Genomic DNA, 20,658 nt, shown 5'->3' with positions numbered 1-20,658 from the left:
CTGATGATGGCGTTGACTGTGGAGAGAAAGAGATAATGTTGTGTTAATGTTGTGATGGCAGTCAGTAGACTGGTGTGACAGGACTGTTGCTGTACTATCTCACATCTCAGATGACTGTGTGTTTCCCCTCAAAAATGATGGCCTTGATTATAAAGCAGATTATATAAAGTTTGTTGTTTAAATATATAATTTACTATGCTGACATTAGTTTGGGGAATAAATGGTCAATCCTAAATACATAGCTAGCTGGTTATTACATTTTTATTGTAATATTACAATTCTAAGGAGACTAATGGTAATTCTCACAAGTCGTTAAACGAAGGGATGCAATCATTAGAACGAGATGCCAACGAATCAGGATTTTACTCAGGGCAACTCTGATGTAATGTGAATTCCCAATTCAATTTATCAGATACTTGATAATGGTATAACCAGAAGAGTGATTGGAAACAGGAGAGGAACAATTTCACCGGTTCATACCATTTTTATTCAATTTTTTTTTCAGACATTAAACATTTAAAAACAACATAACTATCATTTAAATGTTTGATCATTACATAAAACATTTTTATTATAAAATACAATAGGCAAAAATAATAATAAAAAATGGCAGAACTTGTGCAACACATTTGAAATACAAAGCTAACCAGGCAGGAAGTTTCTTTGATACATAACGCATTTTTAATGAATCCTTACAACTATACGTTAATAAATCCATAGCATAACAGTTACCCTGCTCTGTACAAAAAATAACAAACTATAAACTACAGCATGCCTGAACTAAGACAACTTCTGTCTTTGAATTTTCTGTTTACAACATTGTCCATCTTTAAACTGTTGACAAAACGTCAGTGAGAGAAAATACAACATTGTCCATCTTTAAACTGTCGACAAAACGTCAGTGAGAGAAAAGGCTATTTACTTGGAATGGTAACCCTGTTCTTCCCTGATGTCTGACCAACATTGTACATCGTTTAGGGAATAGGTAGCATTTAAGTATTATATAAAGCTTGAGCCTTGAGGAACAGTATGTCATTGGGCTAATTTATGGATATCCACATTGCTAACTGTTTTATAAATTAATTGCTTTTAGAACACTGTGAAGGATTTATATTAATGTAACAATGCTGCATTTCACAGTTAAAATGGATCTGACTGAAATGTTTCCAGAACTTACAGTGATTGTTCCATATCTGAAAAACATGTTGGTTAAAGTAAATGAGCAGTTTTATCTCTAAGGCTTGAACATAGGGAACTGATCTTTGGGAAATTGCTCTACCTTTCACAATAAATTTGTCCATCACAATGTTACAGAATTTTAATAATACTTTCAGAAATACAATTGTATCAAAAGCACATGATTTTTCTTCAAATATGTATTCCATTTGGTTAATAGATGGCTGTAAATTGTAGTTCATCTATTTAAGCAAGTAGGAAGCACAGCCATGATAAGTAAATGCCTTTTTTCTGTTGTTGACTGAAACTGTACATTAGTTTATATAATCTTGTTGTCTCTCTTTGCAAAACAAAGTGGAGGAGGATACAGAGAAATGACACTCCAGGTGACATTGGATTGACTGAAATGCCAAGGTCACACAGGACAGACTACCTAAAGATCATAGGTTAGTGGGTGGTAAGATGTCACTGGTCAGCAATACACTCATATCAAGGCAATGGATTTCCAATGCATTTTTGTCAGCTTTGGGCAGTCAAAATAAGTAATATATATTCCATATGGTACAATCCTTTACACCGGAGGACATAAACCATAAAGCACCTCATCATTCTGTACAGGTATAAACAGCAAAGGGATCTATGGATGACTGTTCTTCATTTTCCCTAACGCATGTCTGCTACTGCTTTAAGACAACAACAAGCTGAATGAAGGGTTTGACATATAGTCGAATGAAGCTACATATACCAACTGTTGACTTCAATTTGCATAACCACCACTTCTGGTGACCGAAGGTCAACATGCACTATTGTTAGTGACACCAAGTGACTGGCAATGGTTTGCTGTCACAGACACAAGCCATTTAGATTACAAACCAATTACACTAAATTATTCCGCTAATAGGTATGTTCATGTGTTATGAGAACCCGGTCCAAGTTGTATCAGTCATATTAAATATGACACAATATTCACTGAATATGAATCAACATTGAGTCATACGGTCGTTAATTGAGTAACATGGTGCGGTGCATTGTGTTCCCTACGTGTTATTTACAGTGCTTCATTTGCAGAGCGATCAGAATGCTTCCAGTTGGGACAATGTTAAAGGAAAACTCCACCCAAAAACCTTTTCCATTATATGATGCTGCGTTTTGCATTATGTGATGCAAAACGCGTTTTGCCGGCTGTAAAACTCTATTTCTAAAGTTATATATCTTTAAAAAACTTGATTGCTGACAAGCAAAACCTTTTGGGACTATAACAACAATGTACTATTGAAACAAATACCAAAAGATAGTTTTTGTGTGGAATTTTCCTTTAATCGGAGATAATTGTTCCCAATACTTGTTTTCAATGTAGTGGAACAATTGAACAAGAGATAACAAAAACACCAAAATGACAGACTTCAGCCAAGCTATAAGGCTTAGTGTTGTACTGACTTACTCCAGGAAAAAAAAGCAGGTTTAAAAAAAAAGAAGAAATTATGATTAAGAACATGATAAATATATAACAATTTGTAACACAATAATATTGTGTTGATAGTCTGTCAGATTTCTTCTAGGTATAATAATAATAATAATAATAATAATAATGAGTTTGATAGCAGAAATGGTTGGTTTTGACTCCCACTGTGCTGACATCCCTTCCTTGTCTCTACCTTAGATGAGCCTGATGTGTTTGCATTGGAGTTAACTGTAGGGAACCTAGGAAAACATCCTTTGAACGTTAACACTGCATGAGGGCATAACTCTCATTGATTCTGCTTTTTAAGTAGTGCCTGATAGTAATAAATACTGTTCAGGCTTTAAACTGAGAAGACGCAGAAGGTGAGCTGCACTTCGTACTGCACCTACTCTAGCTAGTATAGTTTACATATTTTTGTTAACTCTGCAATGCGTCACAGATTTGTATGCTATTTTCAATAAAATTCTCTAGAAGTATTCATTTTAAAATGAAACTCCCTGTATTCATAAATCTATCTAGGAAATATCAACATTAGTAGCAGCAATATAAAAACAAGCCAATTAGGGACTCATTTAATGAGTAATTCCTTCCTGATATGTTATCATCATCACCTGGTTTTACCAAACAAAAGACTAGGTCACACCATAAATTGGCTTGTAAACACTGCCAGTCCAGATGGCACCTCATTCAACGTTTCACGATTTCCTTGTTTTAGACATAAAACCGCATATTTAAAACAAAAACTGATTCTGTTCTCCCTGGTAGGCATAAGCCAATTTGATTCAGCCTTTCCTCATTGTGGAATGAATGCAAAACATTAGCTGCTCCTCTTCGGTGCCAGACTGGGGCTGAGTATGGAGCTGGTTGTTTATATCAGATGATGGATGAGAGAGAGAGAGGGAGAGAGGGAAGGGAGAAAGAGAGAGAGAACAGAGAGCCAGTGCTGCTTGGTGCTTTTGACTAGCTGCCAAAGGGCCACAGATTTCCCTGACAGAATGGCCTGTCTCTAGCGTGAATAGGAACAGCTGGGAAAAGCCACTGGAAGTGTACAAACTGCTTCCCTCATAGGGGCAAAGACAGTTGGCTAATTTGGACTGGAGGAGAAAATGGGATCATTTGCATAAAAAATTATGCACATGCTTCATTTTCCCCCAACTCAACATTGACTGATAGTTATGAGATTATTATCACAAGTTGTTGCAAAAGGCAAAATGAAAAAATGCACTTCAGATACAGTACAAAGAAAGTTTAAGTTGTTAGGTTCGCTTTCATATTTCTCAATTCATTTAGTTACATTAAGACTGGTGTAGATATTGCTATTACCATATGGTGTGGCATCCTACAGATTTAAAATAGATTTGGAATCGAATGAGCACTGTTTGTGAGGTTACAATAGCATGTAGGCTACAACACTGTTCCATAAAACAACACTGAATGACATTAAATCTAAATAAGACAGTTAATGGATCAACATCAAGTGATTTTTGTTTTATCAATAATTTGTTCAGTCTTTTCTTGTGACATTCCAAAACACTTTAATTTGGCCTAAAATCAAGTGATAAAAACTCCAAACATCATTCTAAATGCCAGAAACACTGAACGTGAATTAAGTGCATTTGTCTCTTGATTCTGCTCTTGTTCTAAGTAACAAGATAATAAACACAATTAGCGCTATCATCCAGCTATTGCTGTAAATGGGTTGGAGTGTTAATCTATTGATTCTAGGTGATCACAGTAAGTCACATTAAGCATTTACATGTTTAAGCGGTTTTGAACATCCTGTTCAGCATCCTCTAAACAGTAACTGAGTTAAAAATTTGATACATTTAAGTCACACATTTGCAATTTTAAAGCCAAACTTGGTATCATACTTGCCAGTAAAAAGTACATGAATAAATTGTGGTTTTATGAAAAAATCTAATATACCAATATGGTATGGAAAAATCATTTAGATTCATTCTTGTTCTTCAATATAGACTCTTAATAATTTTCACCGGATACGGAGGCACTTTGTTTTATCATAGTGAAAATCATATTTCACACATAGCCATGGAGATATGGTCTACTGAAACACACTGTATGGACTGTGCTATAGAGAGAACAATTTGGAATTGACACCCAGCAATAGAGAATCCATCCCCAAATCATCTCTGCACAGTGCAAAACACACACTTCGCTTCAGTTCATTCTCTCACATCACATCCAAATAAAAACAAACAACAAACCAACCATCAAACTTCCTCCTTAGGAAAACTGCCTGTATCTCATATAGATGGCATACAGTATGTCCATCAAGCCAAGTTGAAATCTAGGACGATCAAATGTACAACTATGCACATAACACGTAAGAAGTGTTACTATGGATAATGCTTGAAAACTCTACACCTCTCTGTGGACATGCACAACTGAACCAACATTTAATACCAAAAGAGTTGCGATATACAACACAGCAGTTATTGTAGACATCGAAAAGACAATGTAAAGGTCCTCTGTAGCGTTACTGGACCCATTGTGGCGGACACTGTTTGTGGTGGTGCTGTAACAGTGATTACACAATTCATATGGATTTAAACACAGTCTCATGTGGTGCATCACTTTGTCTTCCCCGTTCCCTTAGACTCACGGAAAATCAGTGCTGCTTTGGAATAAATCCGGCCTCTTATTACTGTAGGTACAAAAATGACATCAACCCAACAAACAAACAAAAAACACATAGATACCACCAACCTCTAGGGCTAAAAGACACGATCCAGATCAGTTGTTATCAGATCTGCTTTAATTGACTACATTATTATGCAAATCCCCCCACAACTAGAGAAATTGCTTGAGGTGGCAGATTGAATTTGATTATTTGTTGTTCATTTCCAATGAGCAACAAGTCATGGAATTATTTCAAATGATTTGTTGTTCCACTGGGACTTATGGGTAGACATTGACGAACTGTTGCTGTCTTTATTATCTGACGTGAGACTGAGGTTTGATGGATCATAAATAAACACCACTATCAGATAGTAGTAAAGAGATACTTTTCCAACTGGCTTCTGTCGGCCAGTTCATCAAGGCATTGACAAAAACAAAACAATAAAAATAGTTGATACCACTTATAACTTCATGAGAAATCTGCCTGTTGGAATGGAGGTGTGAACTGTGAACAACGCTCCAGGCGTTCTGAGAGGACCTTTAGTGGTGATCAAAACAACAACAGGGAAATCACATGGCTCGATCTGTCAGAAAACAACCAAAACAATCACCATACTTCTCCACACAGATCCTTCTCTTCTATTGGCATGCTTTGGAGACAATCCCCAGGTCTTAGGTGGGACTGTCCTTCCATTCACTTTGGGGTTTGGATTTCACTATTTTCTTTCCACAGCCAACAGAAATGTCAACTTTGTATTGAGGGAGCAGAGAGACAGACTGTGCAGTAGAGCTGATGATGACCTCATCATGATGACCTCTGACCACTAAGAGTTGACAGTCAGTGGGGCTTTCTGGCTGGCAGAGTGTGGTGGGGGCCCTTGGGGCTGGAGTCAGATGGATGGAGACTGGGGGTTGCTGAGGGTTGCTGGCTGGTAGAGGTAGTGATGGATGTGTGAGACAGACAGACAGACATACAGTGGCAGACAGTTCAGTTCTAGTTCCAGCAGCACTATAACATGTGGGCCTCTATCCGTAGCCAGTGCAGTCCTTGGCGTATGTAGCGCACCAGTTCTGTCATGCTGCTGTGTTGGCTCAATGGTTCCATCGTCGAGTCCAGCTCCTGAAAGAACTCTGTAGAAGGAAATGAAGGGGAAACAGGGTGAATGTGTGTGTGTGTGTGTGTGTGTGTGTGTGTGTGTGTGTGTGTGTGTGTGTGTGTGTGTGTGTGTGTGTGTGTGAGTGTAAGACAAAGACTGACAAGTGTAATAGCATAACGAAGGCTCACATTTATGCAGTCTGTTGTCCATTCCTCTCTTTCCTCCTAATAAACAGTGAGTGACTGAGTCCTGGAATGGCTCAATCCTAAAAGTAACAGCTCTGGTGATCAGTATTTTGCTGAAAGGCCCACCTAGGCTTTATGGTGTCATAACTGCCAATTCCTGTCTCATTTCCACCAAAGACACCATCCAACAGACTCTAATTGAGCCCGTTATGAGTGTCGACAGAGAGGAGGAGAGGGTCAGATCAACTTCTAATGGGGTACTTCTGAGGCTGCGAGAGAGAGAGAGAGAGAGCTCTCGCCTCACACAACCACGTAACATGTCCCTTTAATCAGCTAGGCTCAGATAACGGATGGGAAATGACAGAGACACGACACATCAAACCCTCCATGCTCACAGTCAGAGGGGGGGGGGGGGGTCCTCAACAACTCTGGCGGTCTCTCTCTCTCTACATTCACTCAGTGATGACAGTAAATATAAAGGGTCCATCTATTCTCCACATCTAATACAAAATAATGCAGAATACATTAGTAAATGAAGAGACCATCCGGAGGGTGATGAAAGGATAGGACTGGACTTGGGTCCTAACAGTTAAGAATAATTAGTCATTTATTAATGACTGTGTACAATGAAAAAAGGTTGAACATGAATGGAGATTCATGTAATTAAGAAAAATATAGGATAGCATATCATAAGTGAGGTCACCGCTGTATGAAACTATTATGGATACATTCGCTACGATTACAACAGTGCAATTTATGCTACCTACTATACACAATCTGCTATTGCTGCTAATACTACAGCCCCAATCCAAACATACTGTTCTAAAACAGAGAGAAGCTGTGTTGTGTCCAGTCTCTAGTACCTTGGCTCTCTGTGGCGAGCTTCTCTGCCGTGTCCCAGTGCTCGTAGCTGCGGAGGATGTTGTTGGTGATGTTGACGTGGCTAGCGGCCATATGATGGATGCGCTGGGGGATGGCCACGTTGCTGGAGGCACCTGAGGGACAGGAGCCCACAAGGCCAGGGCCCGTACTGCTGCTCACCGAACTAACTGGGGAGGGACTCAGAGACAGGGGCGAGGGGGTGCCTGTGCTCCTGGGAAGGCAGAGAGACAATACAGGAGTCAGGGGTTAGAGGGGAAAGTTCAGGGCACCGCCACAGAGATAATACTGTACTGTACACACACAAATAAAATTTACTATAAAAGATAAATAAATATAAACTAAACAAGACCACCTCAAAATATTTTTTTCCCTTCTAAGCTTTCTGACCCAGTGAGACTGATCAGGGAGATTTGAACTGGGTAGGTTTACATTTAGCCAATACATGTTATTTCGTCAGGCTTAACCACTCTTCGTCAGGCTTAATCACTAATGCTGATTTGAACTGTATGAGCGGCAAACTGGGGCTTTTCTCAGCTTGACAATCACGGCTTGATTTTCTGTCAGCCTGCTTCAGCCATCAATCAGAGGACATATTTATCAGTCTTTTAGTGGCAAACCCAAACAATCAGGCTCCAGGTCCTGTAATTCAGCACTAAATTGAAAGGCGCTCGCCCCGTGAAGTTAAATTATGTTCCCTGTCAACAGCTTGCCTCTCTCGGCTCCCTCTCTAGCAGGTTGAGTCTTTTCCTCAAATAAATAAACCCTTGAGGAAAAAAAGAAAATAAGGGGAAAAAAGATTCATGATTGTCAAGGACAGAACAAACAAACTGTGGGAAAAGAGGCCAGAGCATAGTGGAATCTAATGTTGATTACAGTTGCAGCAGGTAGCGGAGCTAACCCAAGTGGATTAAGAAGGCCAGTTTGTGGCTAATGTGACCATGGTGAACTGGAGGTGACTGCAGGAGTCCTAGGAGCCAGTAGGATCTGAGGCTAATTGCTTCTGACAGCTCATCTCACAGCAGAACAGCAGGGCCGGTCAGTGCTGTGGCTGAGGGCTAGATCCTAGCCCTGGAAATGACAGGCTAAAGGAGCTCACAGTCACACACAGAGGATGGCTCACCGCCAACTCCCAGACACACTGACGAGCCCCACGGTAGCGCCATGGTAAGCTACGAACCCAAACCCAAACGTACAGGGTGGATCAGCTAGGTTCAGTTGCCATGGAGCGTCCAGAAAAACAGTGAAGCAGTGAGCTCATCTCATGCCACCAGTGTGATGTGCTAGAAGCTGGAAGTCACAGTGACAGAGGCTCTGTCTGTTGTGGCCATTGACTGAACAAAGCAGTCACCATCTGAGGGGATTAGCTTGTTGCTTGGCCAGGAGTAGGCACATACATTGTTCTGTTCTGGGAAAGATCTCATATAAAGAAAGGATTGTGATGCAACATGAGATGACTGAGGTGAAATGTTACTCACTTTCCATTGGCTCCCCATGGCGAAGGTGCTTGGGAACTTTTCTGGAATGGAAGAGTTTTGTGAGAGCATGATATTTTGCAGCTCTACTACACAAACATATTGCATAGCTTAGAAAATCTATTAATGCAACTCAAAAAGCTCCTCTAGAATAATATGCAAGATAATTAATTAAAACAGGCTTAAACACAAACAATCTTTGTAAATCATTGATACAGTTAATTTGCACACTAATTGGAAAACAATGTATGGCTTTTAATAACCAACGTGCAGAACTAATGAGTATACACAACTCAAAACAAATATATATTACATTTAGAAATCTTAATTGGCATTACGTGTTCTACTGTCCTTCTTCTACTCCTAGATGTTAGAATTAGAAGTTAGCGTTAGTTACCTTGAAATACTCCATTAGGGAACGGGAATACTTTACTGCATGGTCCTTCTTCAATTTGAACATTCTCAAGTACAGGAGGGATAAACAGCGATTGCTATGGAGTTAAGAAAATAATAAAATTAACATGAAATACTGGATCTTATACCGTGTATCTAGCATTGACAACATTACATATTACTTATGAACATTAAGCACAAGAAGATAATAAAAGAATAACAATAAGGGAAAAGTGTTTTCTAACTAATTAACTTTGCATATCCATGATGCATGACTAAATAATCTTGTTGTCATCAAACTATCTCTCTAATAGCTTGAAAATAAAGGCTAGAAAACAGAGGCTGCAGCCTAGTAATCAGATCCCAGTAGCTTCCCTGCCAGGGACCTTTGGTCTGCAGATCCAGCCTCAGGGCCATGGGGGGGGGGGGGGGGGGGGGGGGCTGACCTTTCAACAGTGTGCTGCTCGCCAGACACCAGATGCTTTGGACATATGCACCACCCCATGACATGACACTAACACTCAGGCATTAATAAGCCATCACTGCGGTACACCTCTTCCTTGTTTCACCTATTCTAAACCACATCAGTATGTACAGTACATACATGCGCGAGCGCACACACACGCGCTCATACGCACGCACACTTTGCCCTCTAAAACAGATTATGAATGGATGGATCATGTCAGCCAGTGTCAAATATTTGAAAATAATCCCTAATGATGTCTGAACGGTGTACGAACAGGAAATATGACCTGGGAATCTCACTCCTACGCTCATCACTGTCTGCACTGCTAAGTCTGAGAGTCTAACCATAACATTCTAACCATAACATTCTGCTCAGATTATACAATCCATATGACAGGCAGCATATAGTTTCCCTTCATCTCCCCTGTAGCAGTGTGGCGAACTGTATATGTTTGTAGTCTGCTGCCTGCCGCCAGGAAATCTTTCATTATCCCTTAATAGCTTAATGAAATACAAGAATAATGATCCACTTTAAGCTGATTAAGTGCTTTAGCAGTGTTTTAAAGCTCCCTTCAATATCCATCCGATTGTCGGGGAGTGATGGCTGAGTGGAGATTTAAATTGTGTTTGAGTGAAGCGGCGGATTGAGCATCTAACGGGGTTGGAAGCCGACTGGATTTTCTGAAATCAACCCAAATGCCCACACAGGCTAGAGTTTGTAGTCCGTCATCACATCCATCAGTGCAATGTTAGGTCTCCTTCAACCACCATTCAGTCATCAGACACACACACACACACACACACACACACACACACACACACACACACACACACACACACACACACACACACACACACACACACACACACACACACACACACACACACACACACACACACACACACACACACACACACACACACACACACACACGCGCAGCAGAGCGAAAAGAAAACTCACCACAACACAGCTAATTTCTTCTCGGCTACAGTTGCTGAGTGACTTGTAAAGTTCTTTAACCTCATGGCATACCTTCACAAGCAGAACAGACAAAAAAATAGATCAGTTTCAAATATTCTTCCTTTTCATAATTCATTCATTTCAATCCAAATAACAAAAAAGGAGCATGACTCAATGTCCATAAAGCCAGGGGACGTTCCATAGAACGACCGGCCTTGTGTCATTTTCTGTGTCTAATAGTTTTTGAAGAAAAGATTTCAATCAGCCATGCATGAATCCCTGGGTAGAATGATGAGCTACAAGGTCCATCTATTTTCATTTTCACTGCCATTAATAAAATGAGCGCCGCTAATTGCCTTGACTTGTGGGGTAGACTGGATTAGCGATGGACATAATGATGCTCATTGTCACTGAGGGCAGGTGGGGATACCTGGCCTGAGCGGGGGCGGGAGGGAGAGGCACATTGGTGGGGACACAGACCTGATGAGTTCAACCGTCTCAGAGTACATAGTGTATGGAGACTTGGCCTCCAGCGGATCCCGCTCCATGGCGTTGCCACACTCGATGAACGACAGCGCCCCATCAGCGTAGTTAATGGCTTTGCCAAACTTCTCCATCTGTGAAGAAACAATGGAAACTTTGAACAAGATCAGCATTAGGTTCACAACACTACATGGCCACAAATGATTCTCCTCATTTTGAATAATTTTTCAAAGCTTCAAAGCTCTCGTGAAAACAGATAATAAGCAGATTTAATCAGAAGGAAAAATAACAATGTCACATTAATGTTCGGGGAACATTCTTCTGATATTTTTCTATTTTCTGAAGAAAAAAAATATATATATATATATATATATATATATATATATATATGCACACGGAGCCAAATTACAAACCCAAAGTGCAGACAACAAATAATAGGCATATGACTCATAAATGCACATGAGTGTAAAATAAAATAGATTTACACAGCACTCTCCACTGAAAGCACCTCTCAAGCAGGTTCTATCCATTTTAAGTAAGCCCCTTTTACCACATACGACCGGGCTGGTGGAAGATTCATTACAGCTCAACGATTACAGTCATGTAACAAGGGCAATCAATTCCCTTCACTTTCTATTCATGGCTGGCTTTACCTCGCAGATCAGATTTATGCCCAAGTGGATGTAACTTTCGATAAAGGACAATGTCTGGGGAGATAATTGCTGGAATCCAATTATTAGGGCCCTATGAGTGTGTTGGTAAATCACGCCCGTCGCCTAGGCCCAAGCCCCTCTTTGAGGACATTGAAGAGGTGTGTAAGAGCTCCTTTTGTGATAGATCACACATCCTCACTTAGAAAAGACTACAGGTCTCAACAAGGGCTCTACTCTATCCTCTGCACACCTACTAGCATTCTTCAGCTAAGACCAGTGTCAGTCTGTTAATAAGAGCTATTCAGCAGGAATACTTAATAGGCTCAGTAAGAGCTGCTGCTTGCGTTGGCATGTATTTGCTAATGGTATTATCACACTGGTCTCTGTTGCTATTCATATTTGTGATGTCATGTGACTGACTAAAACAGGGTGTGTTTATTGTCTGGCTCAGACAAAATACAATCTAAGGAAGAAGAACAATTTAGTTTGTGCAATGTATCTCTATCAAAGTAAATGCTGAATTCAATGTTTTTAATACATTTTCAGGTGCTGTTTTAAACTGTAATAAAACAGCAGCTTACCAGTGCATCTGCTTTGTGCTTCAGTTTCTTGGCTTCTTGCATGCAGTAGTCTGCGTTGTGAACTCTGTGGACAACAAGCACAGTGAGACTTTGGTTAGTCTTACAAGTATGTTAGAAATACAGAACAGATCAGTTGACAGAACAACATGTTTGCCACCTTGTCTAACGGTGCTGCAACTGCCTGGATTGCAGTTGTTCATGTTCATGCTGTAGTTGTCCTCCACATGTTCAATGTGTTTCCTTTTGAATTATACACATAGAGGAACTTAACTCTGTAATCACATCCCACAACTGCTTCAACATTCGGTGACATTTTAATCATGTTTGAGACTTACATTAGTACATGCATCATGACATAAAATTCTGGCTGTTTTTGAAGTGTTTGGAGAAGTTAGTTAGTTACTCATACGTACGTGTTATTGAACGTTAGCTTGGGCCTTCTAGGCTCCATGTGGTCCATGGACAGAGATGACGGGTTGGACCAAACGTCAGAATCGGACTGACCGTTGCCATGGAAACTGCCAGACGGCTTGCTATGGGTATCTTCCTCCTGTGAGATGGCAGGGCCAATTAATATGATAATTAGCATCCAGCAGTAAGGTCTAATAATACTGTAATGATTCATCCGGGTGATTTGGACTGCTGTTACTACGTTGTGACCGTGTATTATTTCTATGTCCTGGCTTTAAACATATTCCGCACGTGGGATCCATTTTCTTCTCTTCAAGGCTGTTTTGAAATCCCTCCAAAGGGTCATTAGATTTGCAAAAACACAGGAAATAGTGGTAGTTGCTGGAACAAAGAAATAATCTGCAGCAACAGCCTCATCTACCAACTTCTCTACACAACAAATTATAGAAGACACATTTTATTAGCAAACGAGAGCGGATGCAAAAGAATCATACTTTAAAATAATAAACCATCCAAAAAAACAATAAACCCCAAAATTGCTCAGTAATTAATGATAGCAATACGACAGTTTATAGCAATACGACAGTATACATTTTTGCTAGTTTCATCATGATCAGCTGTCCCCTACTTACACTGCTTGTCTTGGAACGTGAGAAGGATTTGCTCTCTCCTTTGCTGCGGTGCTTGTGTGAGGAAGTGGAGGATGAGGAGGAGAAGTTGGGCAGAGAGCAGCTGAGGGTGGGTAGCAATAAGGTGCTGGTGGAGCTGCTAGCACCACCCTCCTGGCTGAAGGAGGAACACTCGCTGGTCCTGCGCTGGCGTATAGGGGGTTCGTCGGAGAGCGGAGAAAGCAGGGGAGGCAGCAGCTCTCGCTTCTCCTCTCTCTTCCTGGGCTGTTTCCTCAGAGAGCTGGGCAAAGACACATACAGGAACATTTATGAAATGCTTACGTGTGGTTCATGAAGTGTTATGACATCTGTATGTAGACACCCTTTAAATAAACTGTTATCGAAACGGACATAAAATAAGCACATTGCTGGGCCTGCTCCCTCTCTCTGTTGCTGTCATCCCATGTTATTCACTACAATACTGGAGAGAGACGGCAAGTTCTCACAGCCTTTGAAATGCCAGCAAATCTCATGTCCAATGTCATCAAAGTGGTAGATGGATGAAAATAATTTAGAAATGACTTGACTGTTTAAGGCATTTGTAAAAATTGGGAAGTACAGACATTATGTACAGGGCTCAAAGAAAACAGCCGGCCTTTGACAGAATATTCTGTTTGTTAGAATGAGTTATTATTATTATTATTTCTGTTTTTATTATAAGACTAAATCAAACGCAGCATTAGTGCTAAGGCATGGAGTCGGTACTTTCACCATCAGTTGGCTTTTATTATCGAAGGTTACGCATCTTGGAGACTTCAATTACAATAAAAACAGTATGTGAGCAGATCAATGATATTTAATATAACTTCAACATATCATTTCCACTTGGTTTTGGGTAAAACATATCAAAAATAAAGTAGAAAACCATAGAACTCTTTCATTTTCCCCCCCAGTGCCTCTGACCCTCTAAGGGCGCAGCCCAGAAATAGGCCTACAAATAGCCCTGTAGTGCACTGACGGGTCAAAATATTGATTGATCAGGCAGTGGAAAGGCAGTTTGTTATGACAGAAAGCACTTCTGCCTAGATTTACAGTCCTTCTAATATCCACTCCTGCTCCAGGAGCCTGGCCCCTCACATGGGAACACAGCAGACTGCAGTCTGTATCCAGGTGGGTTCTCTCGGTATAGCTGTGTGTGCCCACATGGGGCTTCTGTTAACAATAGTGTTCTCTATATTAACAGATAAGAAGCAGGTGGAGAAGTTGCCTTGAATACTTTCCCTTCCTCAAAGTCAATAAGGACTTTAACAACCACCAAGGACGTACAGTAGTAGCGAGAAACCTCGCCTCCCGCTGCTACTATATTTCTCACATTGTTTGCAACAATAGATTATTTCGCCTCCCTTTCCCTAAACTCATGGGGATTTGATATACGAGAAAAAAATGCTTAGCTAGCACAAGAGCGCCTAAAGCACTAACAGGGAAAACGCAGTCAGAAAACCTCATTAGGATTATGTTCCTCAGGTTATTTTGAACAGCAGCATATTTTGTCTTGTTTTATGGGCCTGAAAATGAGCAGAATCCCGGTCGGTCCGTTTACAGCATTAATAAAAAGCATCTTTACTCTCCAATCTGAGCAAAGATGCTTTTTATTAATGCCATAAATGGACCGACCGGGGTTCTGCTCATTTTGAGGCCAATCTGATTAAAAGGGTGAAGATTTGCTTTGAGGCTGTCTAAATTCGTCTGATTTAAAGGCTACTAGGCAGGTCATATTTCAGCCCAGACCAAAGGGTTCAGCATTTCTGCACTAGATACCCATGCCAGCTCATATATCATAGCTCAGGTAATCATATTAAAGATATGTGTAGTGATTAGTGGTGAAGCTCAGTGGACACTCCGTCCTCCAGACTCATTCTGCTCAACCCCCTGACCCTTGTCACCAGCATCCCTTCATCGAGCAGTAGGTCTCTGCAGCGCTAATTGAATATCTAAAATTAGCATTAGCTCTCTTGTCAGTGTCACGTACCCTTAATGCTGTAGGATACAGGACACTGTAGAGAGAGCTAGCAATAGCTAAAAGATAAATGTGTAGTGGAGCAACCTCACTTCTCCTGTATGTCACAGCCTGCTCTCTGAGGAGGATCTACACTGGTTGGACCTTGCCTGAGGATGTAGCCATTCACAACACATACAGCACATGCAGTACTACCATACACTTATCAAATATAACAGCCTGTAATTACACTGTGGCAGTGGTGTAAAGTACTGAAGTAAAAATATTTTAAAGTACCACTTAAGTATTTTTGGGGGGTACATGTACTTTATTTTACTTTTTATATTTTTGACTACTTTTACTTCACTACACTACTTCACTACATTCCTAAAGAAAATTATGTACTTTTCACTCCATGCATTTTCCCTGACACCCAAAAGTGTCTTCTTAGCAGGACAGGAAAATGGTCCAATTCACGCACTTATCAAAAGAACATCCCTGGTCATCCCTACTGCCTTTGATCTGGCGGTATCACAAAACACAAAGGCTTCATTTGAGTGTTGGAGTGTGCCCCTGGCTATCTGTAAATAATACAAAAATAAGTCAATTGTGCTGTTTGTTTTGCTTAATATAAGCAATTCGAAAGTATTGTTATGTTTACATTTACTTAAGTATATTTAAAACCAAATAATTTAGACTTAAGTAGTATTTTAACGCTTGACTTTCTCTTGTACTTGAGTCATGTTCTATTAAGGTATTTTCACTTTTACTCAAGTATGACAATTGGGTACTTTTTCCTCCACTGCACTGCTGACACCCATAATGACTACCGTAATTTCCGGACTATAAGCCGCTACTTTATTCACACACTTTGAACCTCGCGGTTTATACAATTTTGTGGCTAATTTATGGATTTTTCCCGCTTTCACAAGATTCATGCCGCCAAAAAACTGAGCACCGTCACATAATGTGAAAAATCGAGCGCTCTCAATCTTCCCATCATTCTGATTACGGTAGTAATTTTGTCACCCTCATCATGGCAAAGACACGGAGAAATGCATATGATGCAGCTTTCAAGTTGAAGGCGATCGATCTGGCTGTTGGAAAAGGAAATAGAGCTGCTGCATGGGAGCTTGGCCTTAATGAGTCGATGATAAGACGTTGGAAACAGCAGAGTGAGGAACTGACTCAGTGCAAAAAAGACAACAAAAGCTTTCAGAGGGAAGAAAAGCAGATGGCCCAAAGTATTTGCAGCCACTCGACATCATTGTAAATCGTGCATTTAAGGTGGAGCTCCTTGTTCAGTGGGAGGCTTGGATGACAAGTGGGGAGAAATCCTTCACTAAAATGGGCCGCAGGCGAATAGCATCTTATGGTCAAGTCTGCCAGTGGGTCCTGACAGCGTGGAGCATTGTCAAAAAATCCACTATCATCAACGGGTTTCGAAAGGCTGGACTGCTGCGTGTTGAAGGGGCAGCATGAGCTCAGCGGGGTATTTGCCTCCGGATGAAAGTGACGAGAGCGACAATGAAAACGATCCAACATCGGATGAAGCAATTCTGAGGCTATTCAACTCCGACTCCGAAGGAGATGACTTCAGTGGTTTCAGTGCACAGGAGGAGGAAGATAGCGACCAATGACTTTCTTGGTAAGCTACTGTTTTAATTTTTGTTACAAGCCGTGTTTCGTTAAAGCCTATTTATTTTTGTTACAAGCCGTGTTTCGTTTAAAGGCTGTGTAAAGTTCATTTGTTTCAATGTACCGGTAGGCACCTGCGGCTTATAGACATGTGCGGCTTATTTATGTACAAAATACATATTTTTTAATAATTCAGTGGGTGCGGTTTATATTCAGGTGCGCCTAATAGTCCAGCAATTACGGTATGTACATGCCTCTAAACACTTTCATAACATGATGCTCTACACATTCCTTTTCTCATCCAGTAACCATAGTGATGTGTAAGTAAGTACTGCTGTGAGTGGTTCGGCGACACTTACTCTTTTGTGCTAATGTTCTTGTGGTTGTGTATCGGTGAGATGCATGGGGGAAGAAGCAAGGAGTCTTTCTCCAACCGCAACTTCTTGCTTCCTCCGACAGCATCACAATGGTCCATCTGAGGAACACAGAAACAAACAGCTCAGTCAGCATTGAAAGGGAAAGGGGGACACCTAGTCAGAATGCATTCAACTGAAATGTCTTCCGCATTTAACCCAACACCTCTGAATCTGAGAGATGCGGGGTGCTGCCTTAATCGACATCCACGTCTTTGGAGCCCGGGGAACAGTGGGTTAACTGCCTTGCTCAGGGGCAGAACGACAGATGTTCACCTTGTCAGCGCAGGGATTCGATCCAGCAACCTTTTAGTTTCCGGCCCAAATTGAACATACTACGAACACATTTCTCACTGCTTCTCCATTGACACACTCTAACCATTATCTTATAAACCAATACCAGCCAGTACCAATAGAGAAAAAAGAGTGAGAAAGATTCTGTGCTTGCCTTGTGTTTCCTCTTGGCCTTGCTAGGTGGTTTCTCAACAGGGGTAGACTGAAGACTGACGGGGGACTGTCGTCTGTGCTTAATGCTGGGTTCAAGTGGTTCCCGGGGCTCAACTTTCACAGAAGGGGGCTCAGGGGGGTCCTGCCTTGGAATCTTAGACAGGAAGCTCAGCTCGATCTTCACCCACAGTGACTTGATGTCCTCAAAGTCCCTGAGAGGGGACAGCAGTTTGTTCTGGACAATGGGGACGGAGGAGAAGAGGGGGTCCCCTAGGAGGTCCATGGCCCCAGGGTCTGGGATGGATATGGAAGAGCTGCAGGTGCTGGTAAGGCTACTGACAGTCAGGATATTGCTGTTGCAGTCCTTGGCTGCTTTGAGAGTCTGCAGACTGCTGGGTCCTGGACAGGGAGGGTTATGGATCTTGACCAGCTCCTCTGGTTCAGAGTGGCACTCAGATGACGAAGACTCCGTCTCGATGAACTCCTTGGACTTGGGGATGATCTTGCTGGGCCCCCTATGCTTCTTCTTTTCCAGGACTGGGGCCAGTGGAGGAGGAGCTGGAGTAATTGTAGTGGTGGTGCGAGGCTCCTTCCTAGGGGCAGTCTTCCCACTGGTGCTCTTGATCCTGGACTTGGGCTGCTCCAGGAGGGATGGAGGGTCCTTCTCCTTGGAAGTAGTGCTGATGGTGGGGTTGATGGGCTTGGACCAGGAGGTGTGTTCCTCCAGGCTGGACGAGCGCTCCACTTTCTTCGGCTGTTTCTTCCCCAAGCTGCGCCTGGCTGGGGCTGGCTCCACCGCCACCACGGCTGGGGATTTGACCTTTGAACCCTTGCCCTCTGAGACTTTTGGTCCAGTCTTAGGCTTGGTCTTCTCTCTGATGGGGCTGAGGAGGGCCCGTTCCTTGGGGTCTGTCGGGGCCAGCAGGGCGGCGGGGCCAGGCTTGCTCTTCCCTGGGTCCGGGCCCTGGCCCTCAGGGGCCTGTTGGCTGTGGTCAGTCTGGGAGCTGCTGAGCCCATGGCTCTCTCTCTCTGGCTGGGTATTGATAAGTGCTTTGTTGTGTGGGGTCACTTTGTTCAGCCACTTATCCAGCTGCCATTTGTTTGTTGATGGAGGTTCAGGCTGTGAGAGAAGAAAAGCAGAAAGGACAAAGAATATACAGTTAGATCCAAGTTTGGTTTGATAGTAGACTACGTAGCTTCATAAAACACTGTGTTGACTCATGAAAGTAAAATGTGATAATTCAATTGTCTCTTCAGAGTTATATTATGACACCCGCAAACCAATGACAACATTTTGTGATGAAGCGGCCATTAAAATAGGCTCTCATAAACTCATGAATGACTGAGTAGTGCTCTCCCATAATTTCCTTGCGCCATTCGGCAGTCTCTGAGTGCCATGTTTTCATCAACCATGCTATCTCACATCGTTTGTTTTCTACCATTATGCCCCTAGACAAGTATAAATCTCTCATATGAAATCATAAAAACTGTCTTGAATGATCTCTTAAATGATAGCAAATCATTCGGAAAGGAAGTGCTGGAAATGAATTGACGAAGGAATGAAGCATTAAAACCACTGAGTGTAAAGCTGGGGCTAACACATACACTCTCCAGTCTGATGCAAGCATTCATAAAATTTAATCTTCCACACTATTTCATCTGTGAAAGCCCCAGCCTTTACATCCCATCAGTTGGGGTGGTGGATTTAAGCTGTTCTGGGCAGGGGGATTTTGGAGTTAAAAGCACCTGCAGCAATACTACATTAACATTCTAACATGCCTGCTGGAAAACTCCTGGGCCCTCCTGGAAGTCTTTAGTAAACCATCAGTAGAGTGCACTTTGAGAGGGAAATAGACTTCCCTAAAGACAGACAGGGCCGTTTCCTGGTCCTCCTGGCTATTCCCATTGGCTGTTCCCTGGTGGACAGGAAGTCACATGGTCTGTAGAGGGTGCCCAGATGCACTGTGGTAAAATTTACCCGGGTCAAACAGACTGCCCCTCTGTGGAATACAACTGTGCCTGGTGCTATAGCTGCTTTAGCTGTCATGCAAGTCTACAGTGTCGGACTAAAGTTTAGTAGTTTAATCCTATCAAAATTATAGGGATATTAGAGTAGATGGGAAGTTTTCTCCCCTTGATCAAAATGTTGTTTTAGTGATATTAGATGGTATTAGTGTAATATTGTGTCTTTCTGGAGTCTAAAATAATAATGTTTCCCCCTTTGGCATAACACTGGTTGAGTATTGGTTGATAGCACAGTTAGTTTTATTCTGACTATGCTTGGTTGGTAGAGCATAGTAAGGAGTGATTGTGTTGTACCTCTGGGGTGGCGGTCCGGGAGGCCCCGTTACACTCGCTGTCACTGGAGCTGCTCTCGCTATCGGAGTCTGACTCGGAGCTGCTCTCTGATTCGCTGGAGCTGCCCGAGGCACCGCTGGAGAGGCCCGGGTCAGTGGTCCGAGACGTGGCCACAGGGATGCTGGGTAGCAGAGAGAGAGAGCGAGAGAGAGAGTGAGAGAGCGAGAGAGACAGAAAGAGAGAGAGAGAGTGAGAGAGACAGAAAGAGAGAGCGAGAGAAAGAGAGAGAGAAAATATAAAGAAAATATTTAGAGAAAAAGAAGGCATTATATATTATACATAAACATAGATTGTGTGATAGATGAATCTTTACTTTAGCTGTTCTCATCCAGCCGCA

General features: G+C 41.9%; 1 protein-coding gene across 1 annotated transcript in view; it reads right to left on the bottom strand.

Annotated features, from left to right (window-relative positions):
- Positions 1 to 464: 464 nt before the first annotated feature.
- LOC135526168 (AF4/FMR2 family member 2-like) overlaps positions 465 to 20,658 on the bottom strand; it is a 178,621-nt gene continuing 158,427 nt past the window's right edge. Inside the window, exons 11-22 of the mRNA XM_064954305.1 lie at positions 20,283 to 20,442; positions 17,965 to 19,083; positions 17,463 to 17,578; positions 13,494 to 13,770; positions 12,864 to 13,000; positions 12,451 to 12,514; positions 11,214 to 11,350; positions 10,734 to 10,805; positions 9,312 to 9,405; positions 8,918 to 8,958; positions 7,424 to 7,653; positions 465 to 6,409 (exon numbers count right to left, since the gene is read on the bottom strand). Coding sequence (XP_064810377.1) covers positions 6,288 to 6,409; positions 7,424 to 7,653; positions 8,918 to 8,958; positions 9,312 to 9,405; positions 10,734 to 10,805; positions 11,214 to 11,350; positions 12,451 to 12,514; positions 12,864 to 13,000; positions 13,494 to 13,770; positions 17,463 to 17,578; positions 17,965 to 19,083; positions 20,283 to 20,442 — 2,569 coding nt within the window. The 3' untranslated portion in view covers positions 465 to 6,287. The remainder of the gene's footprint in view (positions 6,410 to 7,423; positions 7,654 to 8,917; positions 8,959 to 9,311; positions 9,406 to 10,733; positions 10,806 to 11,213; positions 11,351 to 12,450; positions 12,515 to 12,863; positions 13,001 to 13,493; positions 13,771 to 17,462; positions 17,579 to 17,964; positions 19,084 to 20,282; positions 20,443 to 20,658) is intronic.

Source organism: Oncorhynchus masou, chromosome 32 (assembly GCF_036934945.1).
Source record: "Oncorhynchus masou masou isolate Uvic2021 chromosome 32, UVic_Omas_1.1, whole genome shotgun sequence".
NCBI classification, from domain to species: domain Eukaryota; kingdom Metazoa; phylum Chordata; class Actinopteri; order Salmoniformes; family Salmonidae; genus Oncorhynchus; species Oncorhynchus masou.
Note: the sequence above shows the minus strand (reverse complement) of the source record. Positions and strands in the feature narration are given on the sequence as shown.